General features: G+C 42.4%; 2 protein-coding genes across 12 annotated transcripts in view; one reads left to right on the forward strand and one right to left on the reverse strand.

Annotated features, from left to right (window-relative positions):
* Window positions 1–4957, forward strand: part of LOC147317236 (multiple C2 and transmembrane domain-containing protein 1-like) — a 138114-nt gene extending 133157 nt beyond the window's left edge. For all 6 annotated transcript variants that reach the window (XM_086313996.1, XM_086313998.1, XM_086314001.1 and 3 more), the window contains one exon: window positions 2180–4957. In XM_086313996.1, the coding sequence (XP_086170122.1) occupies window positions 2180–2251 (72 nt within the window). In that variant the 3' untranslated portion in view covers window positions 2252–4957. The remainder of the gene's footprint in view (window positions 1–2179) is intronic.
* Window positions 4958–5380: 423 nt separating this feature from the next.
* The window catches only part of slf1 (SMC5/6 complex localization factor 1), a 37128-nt gene continuing 24450 nt past the window's right edge, over window positions 5381–18058 (reverse strand). For all 6 annotated transcript variants that reach the window (XM_086314004.1, XM_086314006.1, XM_086314003.1 and 3 more), the window contains 2 exons: window positions 17055–17237; window positions 5381–6330 (listed from right to left, as the gene is read on the reverse strand). In XM_086314004.1, coding sequence (XP_086170130.1) covers window positions 5834–6330; window positions 17055–17237 — 680 coding nt within the window. In that variant the 3' untranslated portion in view covers window positions 5381–5833. The remainder of the gene's footprint in view (window positions 6331–17054; window positions 17238–18058) is intronic.

The raw sequence follows: 18058 nt of genomic DNA on the forward strand, positions 1-18058 counted from the left end.
AAAGGCTTGTTCCCAGTCGGTGCTGAAAGATGCTGCTGTTCCTGTCCACAGTAGACAGAACTACCATGAGACAGAACAGAGAAACCATATTGATGTCGGTTTGTTGTCTTCCTGGAGAATCAGAGAGAGTGTCAGTCAGTCAGCCAGGCAGAGTAGCCTATAGTACATCAACTTAGGAGGGAATCCTCAGACGATTCTGGCTCTTTGGTGCAGTCACTGTTAAGTCTATTTTTTTTTTCTATTAGTATTCCGATTCAGTGGCTAGTGCTTGTCGCTTCCTTGAGTTTGTCTAGACTAGCAACTGCATTTGTGCGCGCATGCACGGATGTGCACATTTGAAAGCGAGTGTGACAGCCTCTGTTTGTTGATACTCAGCCACTGTGATGCCGTTTGCATCTGACTGTCCATCACTTCCACGTAAGAGCAGTTTCTAGGATCGGCTCACCATCTTTGGAAAGGATTCTGTCAAGAGTGAATCAATTCTTGTTGCTGAGACATACTGTGACACTCCCTGAGTGATGACGCTAAGCATCTTATGAAGTGATGAAGTGAGGCAATACGCAACTAAAATGTCTGTTTAAAGTGGTTTAGCGATGCAGTGCAGATACAAAAATAATGTCCTGGTAATTTATAGGATTAAGGAGTAGTTTAACATTTTAGAAAAGCTTTGTTTTTCCCTTTCTTGCTGTGAAAAAAAGTGACGAGACTGATACCATTCTCATATGTGTCCATTAACTGGCACGGACATATGATTTGCACAGCTCAGTTTGGTATAAAACAATAGGAACAGCTTAGAGCTTGCCAAAGGTAACAAAATGTGCCTGCCAGCACCTCCAAAGCACACAATGAAGACATTATATCTCGTTGACTTCATTTGTACAAAAAAACAAATTTTAAAACGGTGACAACAAGACTCCAGGAGGTCGCTGCTCCTGATCAAGAAATGATCCACAGCAAAACCAGCTGTAAAATCTCATCTGTTCACTACGTGAATTTTATTAGCTTTGGGCAGAACCGGACTAGCTGTTTCTCTCTTTCTCTCAGCTGAGCTAACCAGATGCTGGCTACAGCTCCTTATTTAGCTGACATATGTGACAGCCGTATCGCTCTTCTCGTGTAACTCTCAGCAAGAAAGCAAATAAATTTATATCCCAAAATATAAAACAGCTTCTTCCAGCTGTGGCCTAATAGGGTCATGATGTATACAGATGTGCAACAGATTGGGGCTTTACTTAAAGTAAAATCGTCCTTTCGCCTTCTTAGTCATGTTATTAGACGATGTCGCTGTTCTGCACTTAACAGCTGACGTGGGATAAGCGTAGGAAAGCCCATCCAGAAGCAGGAGCCTCATCAGGTAGATGTCATCCATACTGTCCACTCATTCCTGAGAAGGAGGAAAGCTCTCCATGTCAGATGTCTGGCTGTGACTGATACAGCTTTGATTATAGAGTGAAACATGGAGAAGAGATTGTATTTTGTCCCACGAAAATCTCCAGTGTGCTCATTTATCTCTCAGCCAAGAAAAGGATACAGCAAAGAGTCAAAATTTGGTCAGAGAATTTAGTTTGCTGATATTTTTAATTGGCTCCTTTTGATCAAAATGTAACTTTATCCCTAAATTAGTAGCAGGTCATATAATCCTTCTGATATAAAAGCAGTATGTATCAAGCTACATAGGATGAGGAGTGTATTAATATTGCTAACAGTTATTCAAACCTTGGTTCTGAACGGGTTATGGTGCATTTTTTCCTTCATTCTGTCTCGTTCCCATCTTCCTGCCCTTTCACTCCTCGCCATCTTGCTATACCAAAATGACTCTGTTGTCTCTCCAAGCTTTCCCATGAGCCCTTGCCCTGTTCTTTGTTTGTTTGTGTGATCCCTTCCCCTAGGCCACTGTAGCACATCTGTGAAAGTACGTGTGTATTTGTGTGCATCTGCGAGCGAGCACGCAGTCGGAGCTTTGAACAGCGCACACGTATTGTGTCAGTGTGTGCGCGTGTGAGCGTCCGCATCTGTGTGTGCGCGCGCTGTAATCAGTGTGTAATCTCTTCCCTGAGGCCACTGTTCCACACAGCTGGACTAGAGCCTCTGGAGGGTTTCTGTGCTATTCAAGCATCCTTTGCTCTTTCCACCTGACCGGGTGGTGTGTGTGCGTGCGTGTTTCTATGTGTTTTAACAGGTGCAGTACCGAGAGCTGAAATTGGATCCCAATCCCAGTCCAAATAAAAGGAAGAAAAACAACCCCGGGTAGATGACTGCGTCCGCCCACCAACTCCTCTCTTCTCCACTTTTCCTCACTCGGTCTATTACTGGACACCAAGGAACAAGAGGACGACTCCTCTGGAGCAGCTCGGCTCAGCTATCCTTTAACATTTTTGTTTTTATTTCCTGTTTAATTCTCTTCAACTCGTTTTTCCTATTTAATTACTCATGGTGTACAGTTGTTTCCCAAAATGTCCGTTTTTGTATGAAACAAAATGAGTGCGAGAAACCTCTTAAATTATTACCGTAACCATAATGCTTTAGATTTTTTTTTAAAGGCAAGTGGAAAGGATGGATGAAATGACCTTTACATCAGCCGTGTGAGCCACTCTCCTTGCTGCTTCTCTCCATCACTCTGACAGCTTCCCACAAGTGTCACACAATAAGTAAAATTAGTTTAACATTTATTCTCGCTGTTCCAAAAAAAGAAAATGACACTTGGTGTGTTTATCAAGGGAGAAGCCTTATACCGCATTCAATTTTCTTTCTTTCTTTCTTTAAGCTCCCGTTTAAGTTATTGAATGATTTTGTTAATATGTTTATATTTTGTAATTGTTTTTCTACTGAAGTGTGTTTTGTTTTCTCTCCTTTCCCTCTTGGATGTGGCAGTGTTACTTTCACTGGCAGTAATTTGGACTGTCTCCACTTATCTCAGCCAGCCAAGTTGATTAGCAATAGCCTCCTCTCTCTGTCAGGCGGCACGGCAGACTGGGCCCGCCGTCGTGGTGTTAATATAGATGTCACCCAGTTTATGCAGAGTGTCGTCAGGCAGCCGGGCCTTGAGGCAGCCGCAGCTCTAATCTTGTTTGAAAGGCTGGTCTCCTTCCCTCTCATCTCCCCCATGTGTTTTCCTCGGTGGCCACACGCGAGCGCGTTCACGGCCACACGCACACATGCTTCTGCGCTTAAGCATCTTGTGTTTCGGAGGCACAAACATCCTCCTCTCGCGTAAACGCGCAGTTCCTCTCAGAGATCTCGAACACGCACGCCTTACTGTACCTACACGCTGACAGATGAAAAACATTGTATTGGAACAGGAACATTCTCCCCGCTCTCAGGCACACGCGCACCAACAACTGACACACAAACGCAAACATGCTTTCTGTGATGCTGTGCCCCAGGCTGGCCGCCCTCTCCATCTGCCCCACCTCCTGTGCCCAAAGCTCAACTTTGATCAGTCTTTCCAGAGACAGAGGCTTGTATATGTGAACTGTGTATGTAAGAGTGTTTGCGTATACGCATTTATGCAATCAAAGACGAGTTGCTTTTCTTAGTGTCGGTGTGCGTTACAGTTGTATCTCCCCTCCAGCTGTAGACTGATGCCTAGATCCAGTCGCTGTGTGTGTGTGTATGTGTGCGTTGCAGCAGAAGTGCCAGCTGTTACTTGGTGTAGAGTTTGCTTAGATGCTAGATGAGCAGCAAGTCATTGTGTGACAAGGCTCCAAGGGGACTTAGGCCTGAGATGTCAGGGAAGGAGGAGTGTATGTGTGTATGTGTGTGTTTTATGCTATTTCAGATCCTTCTTCCCGTCATGCTTCCCTCCATTTGCTCTCTCTGCGGTTCCCTCATTCGTCAGTGAGCGGGGTTGCGACCCTGTCTTAAGGGATGGTCTCCTGGGCTTCTCGCTGAGCATCTCTTGAAAGATCACAGCACAGGCTACATTTGAGGAGGTCTGCTCTCATCCTATTGATCCCTGCCTCCATCTCTCAGCCTCTACTTCTTTAGCTTTGCTTGCCCCCCCACCCCCTGTGTCTGTCTGTGTCTCTGCCTTTATACTCTAAACTCTCTTCCCACCGCAACTAGCTCTCTTCTGCCATTTTGTCACCCTCTCACTTCGTCTGTCTACTCTCTCCGCTCCCTCCTTCCTTGCCCATCCATCTCCATGCTTAAATATCAACAGGCTCAGATCTGTCACTCCAAAGGACCACTGCTTTTCTTTTTCTTTTTTTTTGTTAAGGGAATCCACTTGAAAGACAATAACAGACTATCCCCTAAGAGCGATGTCGCTAACTGATTACAGCCTCCTCAGCAAACCCACTCTGTGACTCGTGAGGGATGGCTTTGTATAATGCCTAAAGGGATTGTTAGAATACCTGATGTGTATGCGTCTACTACTATATGTAGTCATTTTCCAGCAAATTGTGGTGACTATTGTGCGGCATTGCATCCAAAAACTGTCTCTCACTCCTTTTCTCGTCATTATATTTCATTTGGGCTCTGTTTTAAAGCAAACCAAAGTGTTTTTATTTTGTATGATGTCAAGAAGATGAGTTCTAGAAAAGGAATGTATCAGACTGACAGTTTTAAAGAGAAAAAAAAAGCACTTTTATTTGCACCAAGTTGAAATGAGACTATTTATTTTTTAAACCGTACTGTACATAGCTAATTACTTGTTAATTTATGGTTGTATTTTATACAGTATGCCTGTCAATGATCTGGTGATGATGCTGTAAAGTAGGTGTGTGCCTGCCTCATTTTCTAAGGTCTGTCTTTTTCCGCCTGCAATGTTGCCTGCCTGTGACATCATCTTTATGTGCCCAGTTCTGACCAATAAGAGTTTCAGACAGCAACGCTGTAGAAGCCAAGACAGGGTTGGGTCAAATGAAAATGTGGTATATATTTCTGATATGAGTAATGGAATGCATTTTACTCATTTAAAAAAACTAATGAAATTAAAATATTTTTTATCATCTTGTTTTTCCTGATTTATTGCAACCCCTTTTTCTGTACTGACGAGCTTTGTTTCGAAGGTGCTTGTAGAAAGAAATGAATGAAATGTGGACTGTTGCTCTCAGTTTTAGCTTGAAGTCGCCTCCTTTGCACCGCTCACTCACCAACACATGGGCCCCTCTGCTCGGTTCAGCTTTGCGAAGCTCCTCATTCTTCACTGGTGGCTGCATGGCTGAAACCCAGAGCGTACATCACTGAGACCATTTGAGAGCACAACTGCTGGATAACTGTTTTTTGTGTAGCCAACATATAAACACCTCCATCTCCAGAGCACCTTTCAGCTGACTTGCTCTTTACAAAGAAAAAAAAACACATATCTATATATTGTTAAGACATCTGATATATTGCTGCCAGAATTGTTATATGAAGTAATGAAATAATCAAAGAATATATTTTACTTTTATTTATAAACATGCAAAAAAAAAAAAGAAAAAAGAAAACATGAGGTAGCAACACTCGACACTGAAATAAAACATTAGTGGTGTCATACAAAAACATCTTGAAATATTAAAAATAAATAACATTTAAATTCAAGAAATATTTGCAAAACACAGAACTTGTAAAACTCCAGAAAATATACAATATAAACAGACCAAGCCAATGAACATTAGGTATTAGTAGGTATAAAATTGTAGCACTTAAGAAATGAACAGCTTTGAACTTGCATGCTTGCTTTAGAGGCAGATATCCACAGGAAGACTTATTTTTTGCCCTGTGGACCTATTTTAAGGCCCTGGCAAATTTTAGGACCATGTAATAAAAAGTTACCTTTTTGTTCACTTTCACTCACAGGTTATGCATTTAAGTCAGCTTCAGTGAGGTGTAAAGTGATCCTTTAACCTTACAGATCACCTACTAGTGCTTCTCCTCGCGACCTAAGATCCTCTAATACCCTCATCAGGAACTGTGTGTTCTCTCCTTTGCACTCTATTACACCCTGAGACACCTGTCCCTGGTACTTCCCTTGGCTGAGCTCCCACAATGTCTCTACATCTTCTACCAGCCTCACTGCCCGCTGGTCTGCCCAGCCCTGAGTCACTTTTTGGAAGGAGTGCCTCTCCAGTGCCCTGACCAGCCGGTAGCCCAGGCTGTGGTGCTTGTCGCTGGTTGGTGTGTGGTGAGGAATGCCCGTTTCCCTGAGGTAGGAGAAAATGAGTAGGGACAGCAGAGATGATCCAGCCTCCAAGAGGGGAAGGTTAACTTCAGTTGCTTTATTTCTCAAAAACTTTGTGTCTCCAAGCTGTGCACTATGGAGGAGCTCTTCCCTCTGACTTGGCTCAGAGACTAGATCCAGTGGGACCCGACCGTGGCCATTCGTCTGGCGTAGAAGGACAGATCCTAAGATGGGACAGAGATGTACAGGATCAGATCACACAAACTTTTTTATTTTTAAAACACAAATTAAAACTATTTGTTCTGATACGACAAAACATTACTCCATAGTCTTCAAAGCAACAATGACAACAGTTAGGGAGGCACTACTGTCATAAGTCTCCATATGTGAAAGTGCTTTTGTAAAAATTAAGGCAGAACATTAGAAACACAGGTTAACATGTACTTGAAGCTACGGTGCAGTAGAAAAAAAAATCAGATTTTAAATATTTTTAAGTGGCAGTTTGGTCTGAGACTTTGGTGTTAATGAGTGTAATGTAAACAGAAGCATCAGTGACAACAGTAGCACAGATAAAACTGACATGCAGCCAAAGCTACCTTCGACTGCAGCGTCATTATCAAATAAGGCAGAAGAGACAACACGGGTCAACGGCAGGACGCCGCAACCGATCTAAATTGTGCATTCCTGTGTGTGCGCACTAACAGTACACAGATACAGTGACGGAGAGTCCCCAACCCCAAACAAAAAACAGTGTGTGAAGCAGAGAGTTTAAATGAACAGCTGTTGTCCCAGTGGCACTCACTGCCAGCTGAGGCTTTTAGCTCACTTCAGCAGTAACATCAGCTGACACCTTGTCTCAACTCTCTGACTGGCGGGTCACTTTGTGTTTGTGTAAGGGTTAGTGACCTGATGAAGGGTCTGCTTTTCCTTCCTTTTATGTGCTCCTGTGAGTGAGCTCATCAGAGAACAGGGTGCTACTGGGGGGGATGACTAACTAGTGACTGTGACATCAGCAAATTGATCTGTTAAGCTTGTGATACAAAAAATAAAAAAAGTGGCTTGTAACAATAACGCCACTCAAGTTACGCATTAATCCATAACATCTGTTATTGTGCTGCAAACACTCCATATAGACTCGTAGCTTCCGGGAATTTCTATACATTCAAAAACACCTCCAATAACCCTGACATGGCCCTTTCAGACATGCTTCACTACATTCAAACTGAAGATGACAGTCTCTGCTTGAATGTAACACTTTTTCCGTCTCCTTTTAGAAAGCCAGCAAAGTTATAATGGTGACATTCACCCCCCTCCCTCCACCTTCCTCTACGCTCTACTCTTCTGCTTCTCTGTTCAGGCTGAAAGCCATTTTCCAGTGTCAGACAAGCCCCTGTGCATTTAGCCTACGTGGAGCGGGTCGAGTCAAGTGTGAGCCCTTTGTTTGCTTTCACACAGACCCATTTCTGTGGCAAACTGCTTTTGATGGCACTTGACTGTTCAACCTCGGCAATGCTGGTGCCACTTGTGAGCAAGTTTACGGCTCTGTGGAGGCTCGGAATGACACACAGACAGCTGAAAGACTGCTCGATACCACTGCTGGCAGTTGTTTCTGTTTGACAGACACTGTGGGGCTGCAGGAAGCATGATGTTTTAAAGGAGGGACGATCATGTGCGTGTGTTGCATTGTGACATAAACCGCACTTACTAAGCCTCCCAGATTCCATTTTTATAAAAAGCCATCCTTTTTTCTCTCTCCTCTAAGCGACACTTAAAAAAAAGTTTAAAAATGAAACATTATGAAATTTGAAATTGCTCTTCATCCCTCTGTCTGCTACACTGTTTGTAGCAGTTATGAGATAATCGATGAGAGCTCACGTAGCCGTTAGTGGGGAAGGTCAACGCTCATCTACCTTTTAGTGCTTCAAGTCTGAGTGGCAAAAACTCAATCTGCATAAATTGTGGCATTAATCTACATAAACTTTTACATAAGCGAGCAAATTTCGAATGCTGGGGTCAGGCGTCGGGGGCAGCAGTCAAGGACGTAAGAGCGCAGATTTGATCAAAGTGGCCACAGGAGAAAGGTGGAGGGTGGGGGGAGGCGAGCGGGGAGAAGAAGCAGAGCGGTGTATGTGAAACAGAGTGAGATTGTTCACAGCAGGTCATAATCACCAGGTTTCTATAACAAGCTGTCTTCGCCATTACACTCATCCACTGTAATGTGTGAAATCAACCCTGGCCTGACACATTGTAGAAAGTTTCAGGTCGACGTTCAAGTGTTAGCTGAAGAAGGGGTGGGGATCTTTTGTCTTTTCTGCATTTTCTATATTATCTCTTAAAAAATAAAATAAAATAAAATGAAAAATAAGGGACGGCTTTCTAAGTAGTGCTTTTTTCCTTTTTCACAATATACCCTGTTGTGTGTTCCTTTGAGAAACTCAGTGCTTAATAGAGCTCCACAAGTGGGCTGTAAGTTTGTGCCATGAACCCAAGCACTTTGTAGAGTGTTTTCAACTTAAAGTGGAAATAAGTAAAGAGGAAATACAAGGTTCAATTCAATCACTCCTACTTAATTCTTCTCTTTTCATCGACTATGAAAGCAGCAGTCCTCTTTAGCTGCAATGCAATGACCTTTAAGCTGCTATTGAGCAAAGAAAACATAAAAACGAACAAGAGAGGGCAAAAATCATATTAGAAATAGTGCAAGAAATGCACACTGGATGAAAAAGGACATGTGGGGACAATAACCATACAAAGCATCACTTGCATTATAAGACAATACATTTGTAATTTACAATCAGACAAAAGAAATCTTGCACTAGAATGAAAACAAAAAACAAAAAAAATAAAGTGATAACGTGTGTGCTTTCCCCCCCAGTATTCTCCACCATCATTACATTAAACCCCACTGACAGACAGGCTTCAACCAAAGTGATGACACTGGTGATGGGGAGGAAGGGGCCACCCTAGCACGGGCTTGGGCTCGGCTTGCCAGAAAGCCCGCGAGGCTGACTGTTTGAAGGCTGCATGTTTGTTTGTAGAACACACAACTGACTGTGTGACAGTGTCTGCAGTTTGTCACATTTGCATGATAACCTGTCTTATTTCCATTAAGCGTCAGCTCCTGTCTTTCACCTTTTCATATTTGTTTTTACTCGTTCCATCGACTGAACAGAAGAATCAGTCGCTCCTTATTATCCATCATAGGACATAAGACACCCTCTAATGTTCCACCACACAACTCTACTGCACTCGATACAGATGTCAATGGTCATATCCAATGCTAAATTACATATTTCAACATAACAGAAGACACGGAAATAGCATCACGTGCTGCTTATAATGTAATACATGTATACAACACAGTGTTATGAGACTACCGCCTGAGGAATGGTTTTGGTGCAGGGACTGTGACTGAAGTGAATCCAGGTATTGGCGCTGGGTGTCAGATATGCTGCAGTGGAGATAAATACTGCACCTGGGGGATTACATGAGAGCATAGGGTAATTACACCAACCTCTGTGTGTTTGTGCGTGTGTGTTTGATGCAAAAATACCCCACTATAACCTAAGCTCTGAAGCTACTAGCGGAGGGAGGAAATTCACATGCTGAGTGAATGCACCAGCCAGATGCAGTCTGGCTGTTTCACACCACACAGGCATTTACATACAGAGCGCAAAGCCCTTTGGCCTTTAGAGGGCAGGCGAAGACAAGAAATATAAAAGCAAGAGTGGAGGAAGGGAAAATCGGCGCTAAAAGAGGGAGGGAGGGAGGATAGGAGGGAAGGAAAGAAAGATACCGTGCTCCCTCCCCCTATGTCTCTCCCTCTCTCTCTGTCTCTGGTCTGAGGCTGGGGCTCAGGCAGACAAGCTGGGAAGCAGGCAGCTCCACAGCATGGTAAACATCCTCTCGCCCTCTCTCTCTCTCCCGCCCCCCACCCCCCTCTTGCTGCCTGAAAAAGAGAGGCAGGGTGAGTGTGTGAACTGCAGCCAGGGGCACGGCATCACTTATCCACAGGGAGCTGCTAGCTAGCAACTAGAAACCACAGCGAAAACAACAAGGCCAACCAAGTGACGCACCAAAGCAGCCAGCGGAGAGGCATCAGATGTGGAACAACCAGACAGACGAGTATGCTAAAATCCCCGTCTGTAACAGCAGTGTCTGAACACTCAGTGATATTTCGTTTACCGATATTAATGGAGGAGTAACTGCACTGGTTTGGATATATTATTGTTACCTTGTTAATTCACATTAAAATATTGCTGGCATTGTAAACAGTTGCTATGCTTTGTGTAATCCAACACCACTACAGTCACTTCTAGTTATAATGGGCATCAAATATGCTTCGACTTACTAGATGCTGGCCTTTAGCACCTTAACTCTTTCCCACCTACTAGGTATCTTTTCTGAACTGAGCAGTTTCTGTCACATTTCAAGGCTGCTTCCAGAATAATAATAATAATAACAACAACAACGACTGGGTGTACATCAGAGGTTATTAAGGATGACCTTTGCCTATGCCGCTTACTGCCCTTGCTATTCTTCAAAAAACCTGGAACCTGTTCAAATGGTCATCAAACCACATTTTTATTGCGATATACTCATAAAACTCATCATCATCATCATTATGGGTGCTGGGGAGACTGTCAGACTGGAGCTCTAAATGAATCCTTAACTGGTCCTGAATCTATCTATTAATCTAATTAATTGTGTCTTATTTCCCAGTCAGTAAATCCTCCAAAAAGTTCAATTTGATGACATCACTTAGACGAATCAACTCTTCATTTCTGTTTTTGTTTTCTGGGACAGGCTGGAATAGGACACGAGCAAAGACGAATCGCTTTCACTTCCACCTCATATACAGTCCTAAAACAAGGACTTTTCAGTTTTTTTATTGTGTGGGAAAAGTTTGAGTTGAGAAACTTCAAATCACTTTACATCCCAATTGTTTAAAGACTTTATTGACTTCCACTACATACAATATTTTCTCTTCTCCAAAAACAGCTTCAGAGGTGAGCTGGAGGTGTCCTTAAGTACTTTAATTACAACACTCCATTCACGCTGCTGTATTCAGCTCGTCATTGAAAGAACTGCTGTTGAATGCATGAGCTTTCACTACGACCCATTCCTCCCAAGTTCAAACATCAGCCATTGTTGCCTTCTTGTTAATGAATTTCAAATATGTTAAAAAAAAAAAAGTCTCTTGCATGTACTTTTTATTACCATAATTTTTAATATACCATTGAATTCCTCGCAGAGAAGTCACTCAACGTTTTAATTTAAGCTTCAGAAGAAAAAAAACGTTCTAACATTTTCATTCTTGTCGACCATGTGATGATTTAAGTTCACAGTTGGAACACAGGGACAGACAGCAATCTTCATGGCCAATAATAAATAAATAAAGATCTCCTAGTCCTGTGACCATGCCGTTTTCTTTACCCCCCCTTTTCAGTCAACCTGGAAACAAAAGAAATGAACTAAACCTTGAATCTCAGCCTTGTTTGCGGTTGAGAAAAGCACGCTTTCAACACCTACAAATTCATCGTCCATCCCTTCATGTAGTCCTTTTAAATAAACCCTGAACCTTGTAGGTGAAAGAGGACAGCAAAGTAAATAAAAAAACAGAAAGTTTAATATTCCTTGACCTCTGCCCTCTCTTTTTACAGAAGGTAGCTCTCAGTGGCCTTCATGCCCACTGAATACTACAGCTGTTTAAAAGGGAAACAGAAAGGGCAAAACGTGCCTTTGTATATTATAAGTGGTGCTGGGCATAAATAACAAGCAAGAAGCACTTGCTAGCAAATCTCAAAATCACCACATTCATTTTTGGAACATCTTTGGCCCTCATCTACATAAAAACATACAGATTTTCTCTGAAAAGGGGTCACACCTTTATCTTGGAGAACAGCGAAGAGTAATCAGGAACACCACTGGAAAGAGGCCCCAGATTTAATCCACGGCAACTGCCCCCCCCCTAAAAAACAAACAAAAAAAACCCCACCCCAAAAACCCCACAGAAATACAGGTATGTGGTGAGTCTGCGTATATTTCAGGGGTAATAAGAGACAGGCAGGAAGAGAGAAAGAAGACTAGTCAGAATTCCCAGCGAGGAAAGTCCTTGAACTACAGCCTGGAGAAACCTGCAGCTGAAACACCCAACACTCCGGAGTGAAGCCGAGGGCTCCAAACACAGCTTCACCTCTAATAGTACAAGAGCTCAGCTCCTCACCGTTGCCAGTTCAGGACCCACGGGGAAATAAGTGCTGAGCAGAATGAACTTTATTTATTTCTTTACCATGCTGACAGTGAAAAGGCCCAAGTGTGTCTAAACAACTACCTGTGTGTAGTGTGTGTGCGCGCAGATCTATGACAGAGAAAGACAGAGACGAACCACGTTGACTACAGCTGTCCAAGGGGACCGTGTGTTTCTTGTGCCACTGAGCAAATGACATCTTTCTGCTCCACAACCACTAGTTTGCGTTAATATCTGCCGGGATCACAGAATCTGGCGTGCGTGTTTGTGTGTGCGTGCATCCAAGACATGCACAAATGCACAAAAACTGAAAGAGGAATTGAAGAAGTAGTCATGCAGCAACTTCTCTGGGGTCTCTGAACCCAACTTAAGGCAAATAATTGAAGTAGAAACATCTTAAAACACTTAAACCTGAACAGTTATTTCCAACTTTTATATTCTTTCCTCTTCGAGCATCTTTAATCTCTTCGTGAGAATCCCTTCGTGTTTACAAGTTGAGGTGGACTAGCCGCGCTTACTAACGTGGTGGGGAGTATTTAGAGGACGGCATCAGTGATTACGGTCACGGGGCTGTGTGGTGACAGCTTAAAAGCTCTTTTCTTTATTTTTCTCCACCCTCTTTGCTGACTGACACGCCTCCTCGATGCGCGTGCCAGGTCTGAACTGCACAACTAAAGGCTCCGGGTCATTTTCCATTCCAATCAGGAGTACCGGCTGCCATGGCCACCCTGCAAAACGTATAACATTTCTACCAGCTGAGAAAGGAAGGGACACGAGGAGCAACAGCGAACATACACTCATTAAAGCATTTGAGACTCATGAAAACGATTTTGCGTATGTAGACACATACGCGAAAATATATAGCCAAGGACACTTCAATACTGTGTTAAAAACAAGCCAAACACACGCAAGCAGGGTCATGTGGGGCGGCCTTGGGCAACGGGAGGAGGAGGGGGAGAAAGCAGTGTCAGCCTTGCCCTCAGCCATGGCATCCTTTCATTGCCAGCTCCATAAGCCTGGAGGGACTGAGGTAGAGTGGGTAGGGGTGGGATCTAGCCCTTCCTCCCCCATACAATTCATCCTTTAAAACACACACACACACACACACACACACACACACACACACACACACACAGGCCTCCAAGCAGACAGGCTTACAAAGGGGTGAGATCACTCCCAAGTAAAGGCTTTGTTGGTGTGCCAGTGTCAGTATTGCCCTCTCTGGCCTACCAAAACCTTGGCAGCTAGGTTCAGCTTGTCTGCTGGAAACAACTAGGACAACAGGGTGAATGGCTCGATAAAAAAAAAAAAAAAAAAAGTTTCGGGAAATGCAGCATGCGCTCAGAAGAATAAAACCCACAGGAATATAATAAATAGAGATGCATCTGGCCCACTAGCCTGTTTCCCTATCATGGGACGGTGAAACAAGTGTACCTGGCCAAAATTTTAAAAGCAGTCTGATGTATGGGTGTTAGAAATGCAGCCACAAGCACAAAAGTCCTGCTTGAGTTTAGAGTGAAAAATTGGAATGAAGAACAATATAAAGATGGTTATGGTAACTAAGCAGGATGCAGGCCCCAAAGCCAAAACTTTCCACGTTTAACAGGACGTAAGAATCTAAAAAAGAAGAGCAAGAGAAAAAAAAAGAAAAAAAAAAGAAAAAGAAAAAAAGCCTAGGCCTACTGATGGTGTCCATGGCAACAAGATGGAGATCATGGAAAAGAGACCCTGAAAGACAGTACAGCCTGAAGTCAAGAGGACCACCTCCTCACCAACTCCCCGCTGTAGCCTTTAGACAACCCGCCATCAAGGTGTGAGGAAATAGCAAACAGTCGGGAGGGACTGAGTGAGGAAAGAAGTATAATGTAGGAGCCTCCAGGTGTTTCAAATTGAGAGAATTTTCATTCTTGTTGTTCTGTTTGGTCCCTGCAAAAAGACCTGGCCTAGACAGTGAAGCCAGACGTCTGCTACACACACACGCACGCACAGACACACACACGCACGCACGCAGACACCCGCTTCCAATTTTATAGATACAGATAGCTGCTTCGTCTGACCTCTTTTAATTTGCTCTCTCTGCTGTTACTGAGGAAGGAAGGGAAAAAAGAAAAAGAAAAAAAAGAACGGGGGGAGCGCTCTCTTGTTTCCTCTCCGGGACTAAACAATCCCAGTCTAATTTATTTTTTGAGGACAGAATATGTACATGTGTTAATGGGAAAGTCGAATCAAATTAACTATAATTAGTCAAACTGAGAAGTGAGTTGAAGCAGAGGTATGTTACATGGGGGACTGGTTCAATGCTGGCAAATATCACTCCTCCCCCCAAAAAACACACACACAGTAACACACACACAGACATTTTCCCAAGTCACCTGCTGCCATACCACCAGCAATGCCACCCTCTCCTGAACTCCGACACGCGTCATACTCACCTCAACCCTACTGAGCTCCGACTGCATGTGGCACGCAAACACGCAGACACACAAACTACTTTTGTTGTGACACATTTCCGCAAAAACCCGCATGTGAATTTTGCGAGCGGTGCACCCTGACTCCTCTAATCTTGTCAAAAAGACGTTAACAGACATCTTACGAGGCGGTGCTGTAATCTCTTTGGACAGACACTGCAGCGCCGGATTGCATGTGAATTATGAAGGTTAGCAGTGGGGGCAGAGAGAGGGAGATGGTATATATGATCTAGAATTCATACAGTGAAGAAGCAGACAACTGCTACAGCTTCTGGGTCGCAATGTCAATCCTGTTTCTGTACCAAACAAGATTCGCCATTTGCAGCATATTAGAAAACATCAAAATTCGTGCCGCGTTTTTATCGAATGGCTTAAACTATGACCAGTGTAAACATATATAGGGTGGTCCAAATTAATAGCACCTTTTGGTTTGTCCCTCCATGATGGGTAAATATCTTTTGTTGTCTTTAAACACCCACTTCCTAGTCTGCGGCAGACACTTTCTGCCATAAAATGCCCAAATGGGCCGGCCCATCATGAGGTCAGTTTTCCCCCCCAAAACTTTTCAAACTGGAGAATAAATAGCATCACATGTGATGGACAAACTCAAATCGATGTGGAACATTGGTGGAGTGCCGCTTTAAAAGCGTTCTCATCAACAAGGTCCTTATTCTTCCAGCAGGGTAATTAAGATAAAACTGTGGCCTTGTAAATAAGGTCAAACACGACATTCAATTGCTTGATACGCTTGACTACATTTGTTTGCTTTGTTGGACTCAAAGTTTATCTTGGCTACAGCAGCAGCGACACTGTGTATAAATTATACAAGTTTATTCACATGAAATGCTAGAGTAAAAAAGTACTAAGGCTAATCCTGTGACGTTAACAATAAAAAAAACAATAATCCACTAATACTAATAAAAATAACACCAATAATGTGGTCTTGTGCTGATTAGCAGTCTGTTTCAAAGCATTGGCCATACCTAACATATATTCACCTGTTTACATAAATAAGTTCATCATTGCTTAAATATATTTATACATTATTTAATATGTGAGCTGCTAAAAGGCCAAATGCATTTCCATTTATTGCTTTATCCATCCATCTACAGTGGTCCTATATACTTTGGCCTTTACGCTGCTGCTGTCAGTGTAATATTTATAGAATAATTATGAACTTCAATTAAACAAGTTCAGAACTTATACATATGCACAAGAATATTGTCATTTTTTAATTAAAAGAATGTGTGAAACTTTCTTACTGTTATGTTTTACTCTATAGACACAGGAAATCACTCAAACATGTTAGAATTCAATCACCTACCCACCATTTCAATATTTGTGATGTAACTGCAATATTTTAGATAAAATAATCTCAAATTTCAACACAAAATGTTGTCAATTTAAAAAAAATACAATAAACATTCTGCTACAGTAGATTCTTACATATCAGACTTGGAAAGCAGACTTTTCTGTTCCTGCAGAGTGTCGTCTGCAGCCTTTTGTCCAAATCTGCAAATCTCTATATAGGGAAGGATGTTATATTTACAAAGCTCTGCAATATCAACTGTCAAGAGTCAAGAAATATATGATAATGACTTAGTTGTTGTAGAACACGTTGCACAGCTAAGTCTTCTTAAGATTGAAGACTTGGATGAGTGATGAAATGTTTCTCCCACTGATCTTTCTCTGGTCATTTCTATATTTTGACACACTTGTAAGAATCATAGTTTGACGTGAAGTTATGAGGCTCTTTGTCAGTTTCCGACCAATGGATCACTAAGTGGACTTTGAAGACGTGGATGTAGGGCGAATTGTAATGGATTGTTAACATGATCCCATTCTACAGCCATACGGGATTTTATCAGAATTCACGCAAAAGCTTTCGAGCTATTGTGGCTACATAGAGAAAGACATAGACACGCCAACTCTATGCAAAGCATGAGCTCTTCGGGGGGGGGTAAATATTGTTTGTTCAACCCTGCATCAAATGGTAGTCATTTGAGTTGGTTTAACTTCGTCTTTTCAATTTGTTGTTTGTGCCACAGAGTTTGAGAACCATTCACCAAACTATCAATGTGTGACCAACCTTACTTCGAGAACATTTGAGTATTGTTTAATTATTATAAAGCCAACATTTGTTATATTGCATAAGTTCCCGCCAACAGAATGTTAACAGCTTATACGCTGAAGCAGTCAGTCTGTGCATGTACTGCAAGAGTTTACTTGCCTGCATGTTCCAGCAGCATTTTGGCAATGTCCATGTGTCCATTTAGCAGGGCATCGTGCAGTGGACTCACTCCATCCACCTGATTATTAAGCACAGGGGAAGGGTGGTGGTGCAGCAAAGCTTCCACACACTCGGTGCTGCCGTGGTTGCATGCCTCGTGCAGAGGTGTCCAGCCTGCATGGTCTATGTGATCAACAAACCGGAAACAGAGGCACAAACAATGCTGACTCAAAATGAAAGTCAAATGAAATGGGGAAGCAATGTCAATCACAGTTTAGAATATCCACCTGTTGTTCACCTCACCAAACAACCTGTGAAACACTCTCTGGGCTCAAATGAATCTATACTCCATAATTCCAAAATTTTAATTTCTTTTCTTTGTTTGTTTGTGTATGTTTATTTGTTTTGCATGTGGTAAAATACTTTTATATTGCTATTATGCATGCCAAGATCAAGTTTAAGGCATGCACCATTATGATTTCAACTTTCATTCACCTGTTGCTTATACACACAAGTTTCTGTTTTGGTCTAGTAATGCTTCTGTTGTCTAGTTATTGGTTGCAAGACGTATTGTCACTCGACGTGTCAATCAATCAGCACATGCTAGGACAATACTATCTAATAACTTTTGTACAATGGGCCAAACTAATAGGAAGTGAAATGGCTCTGGTAGATCAGCTCTGCACATACACATCATCTACACATAATGGCAGGATACATGCCTGAAACACAAATGACAAGTGTAAATATAAAGCAAATGCAATGGAAGCAGAGCATTCAAACATCATAAATGCTCACAACGCATAGGCTATGATAATACACAGCTACAAATCAAGAGTAAAAAAAAGAATGTTTTAAAGAAACATTAAAATCGTTGCAGCATCTTTTCATGTTTTAATCCAGGATTAAAACACAGAAAGACAGACACATTCTAAAGACTGATAATAAAAAAGTAAAAATAAAAAAATGACAGACAGATAATCTGCTGTAGTTGAGAAAAGAAA

The sequence above is a fragment of the Aulonocara sp. 'chitande type north' Nkhata Bay genome, linkage group LG12 (genome assembly GCF_057382095.1).
Source record: "Aulonocara sp. 'chitande type north' Nkhata Bay isolate Kocher_YH1m ecotype deep benthic linkage group LG12, A_spYH_male_GT1.1, whole genome shotgun sequence".
NCBI classification, from domain to species: domain Eukaryota; kingdom Metazoa; phylum Chordata; class Actinopteri; order Cichliformes; family Cichlidae; genus Aulonocara; species Aulonocara sp. 'chitande type north' Nkhata Bay.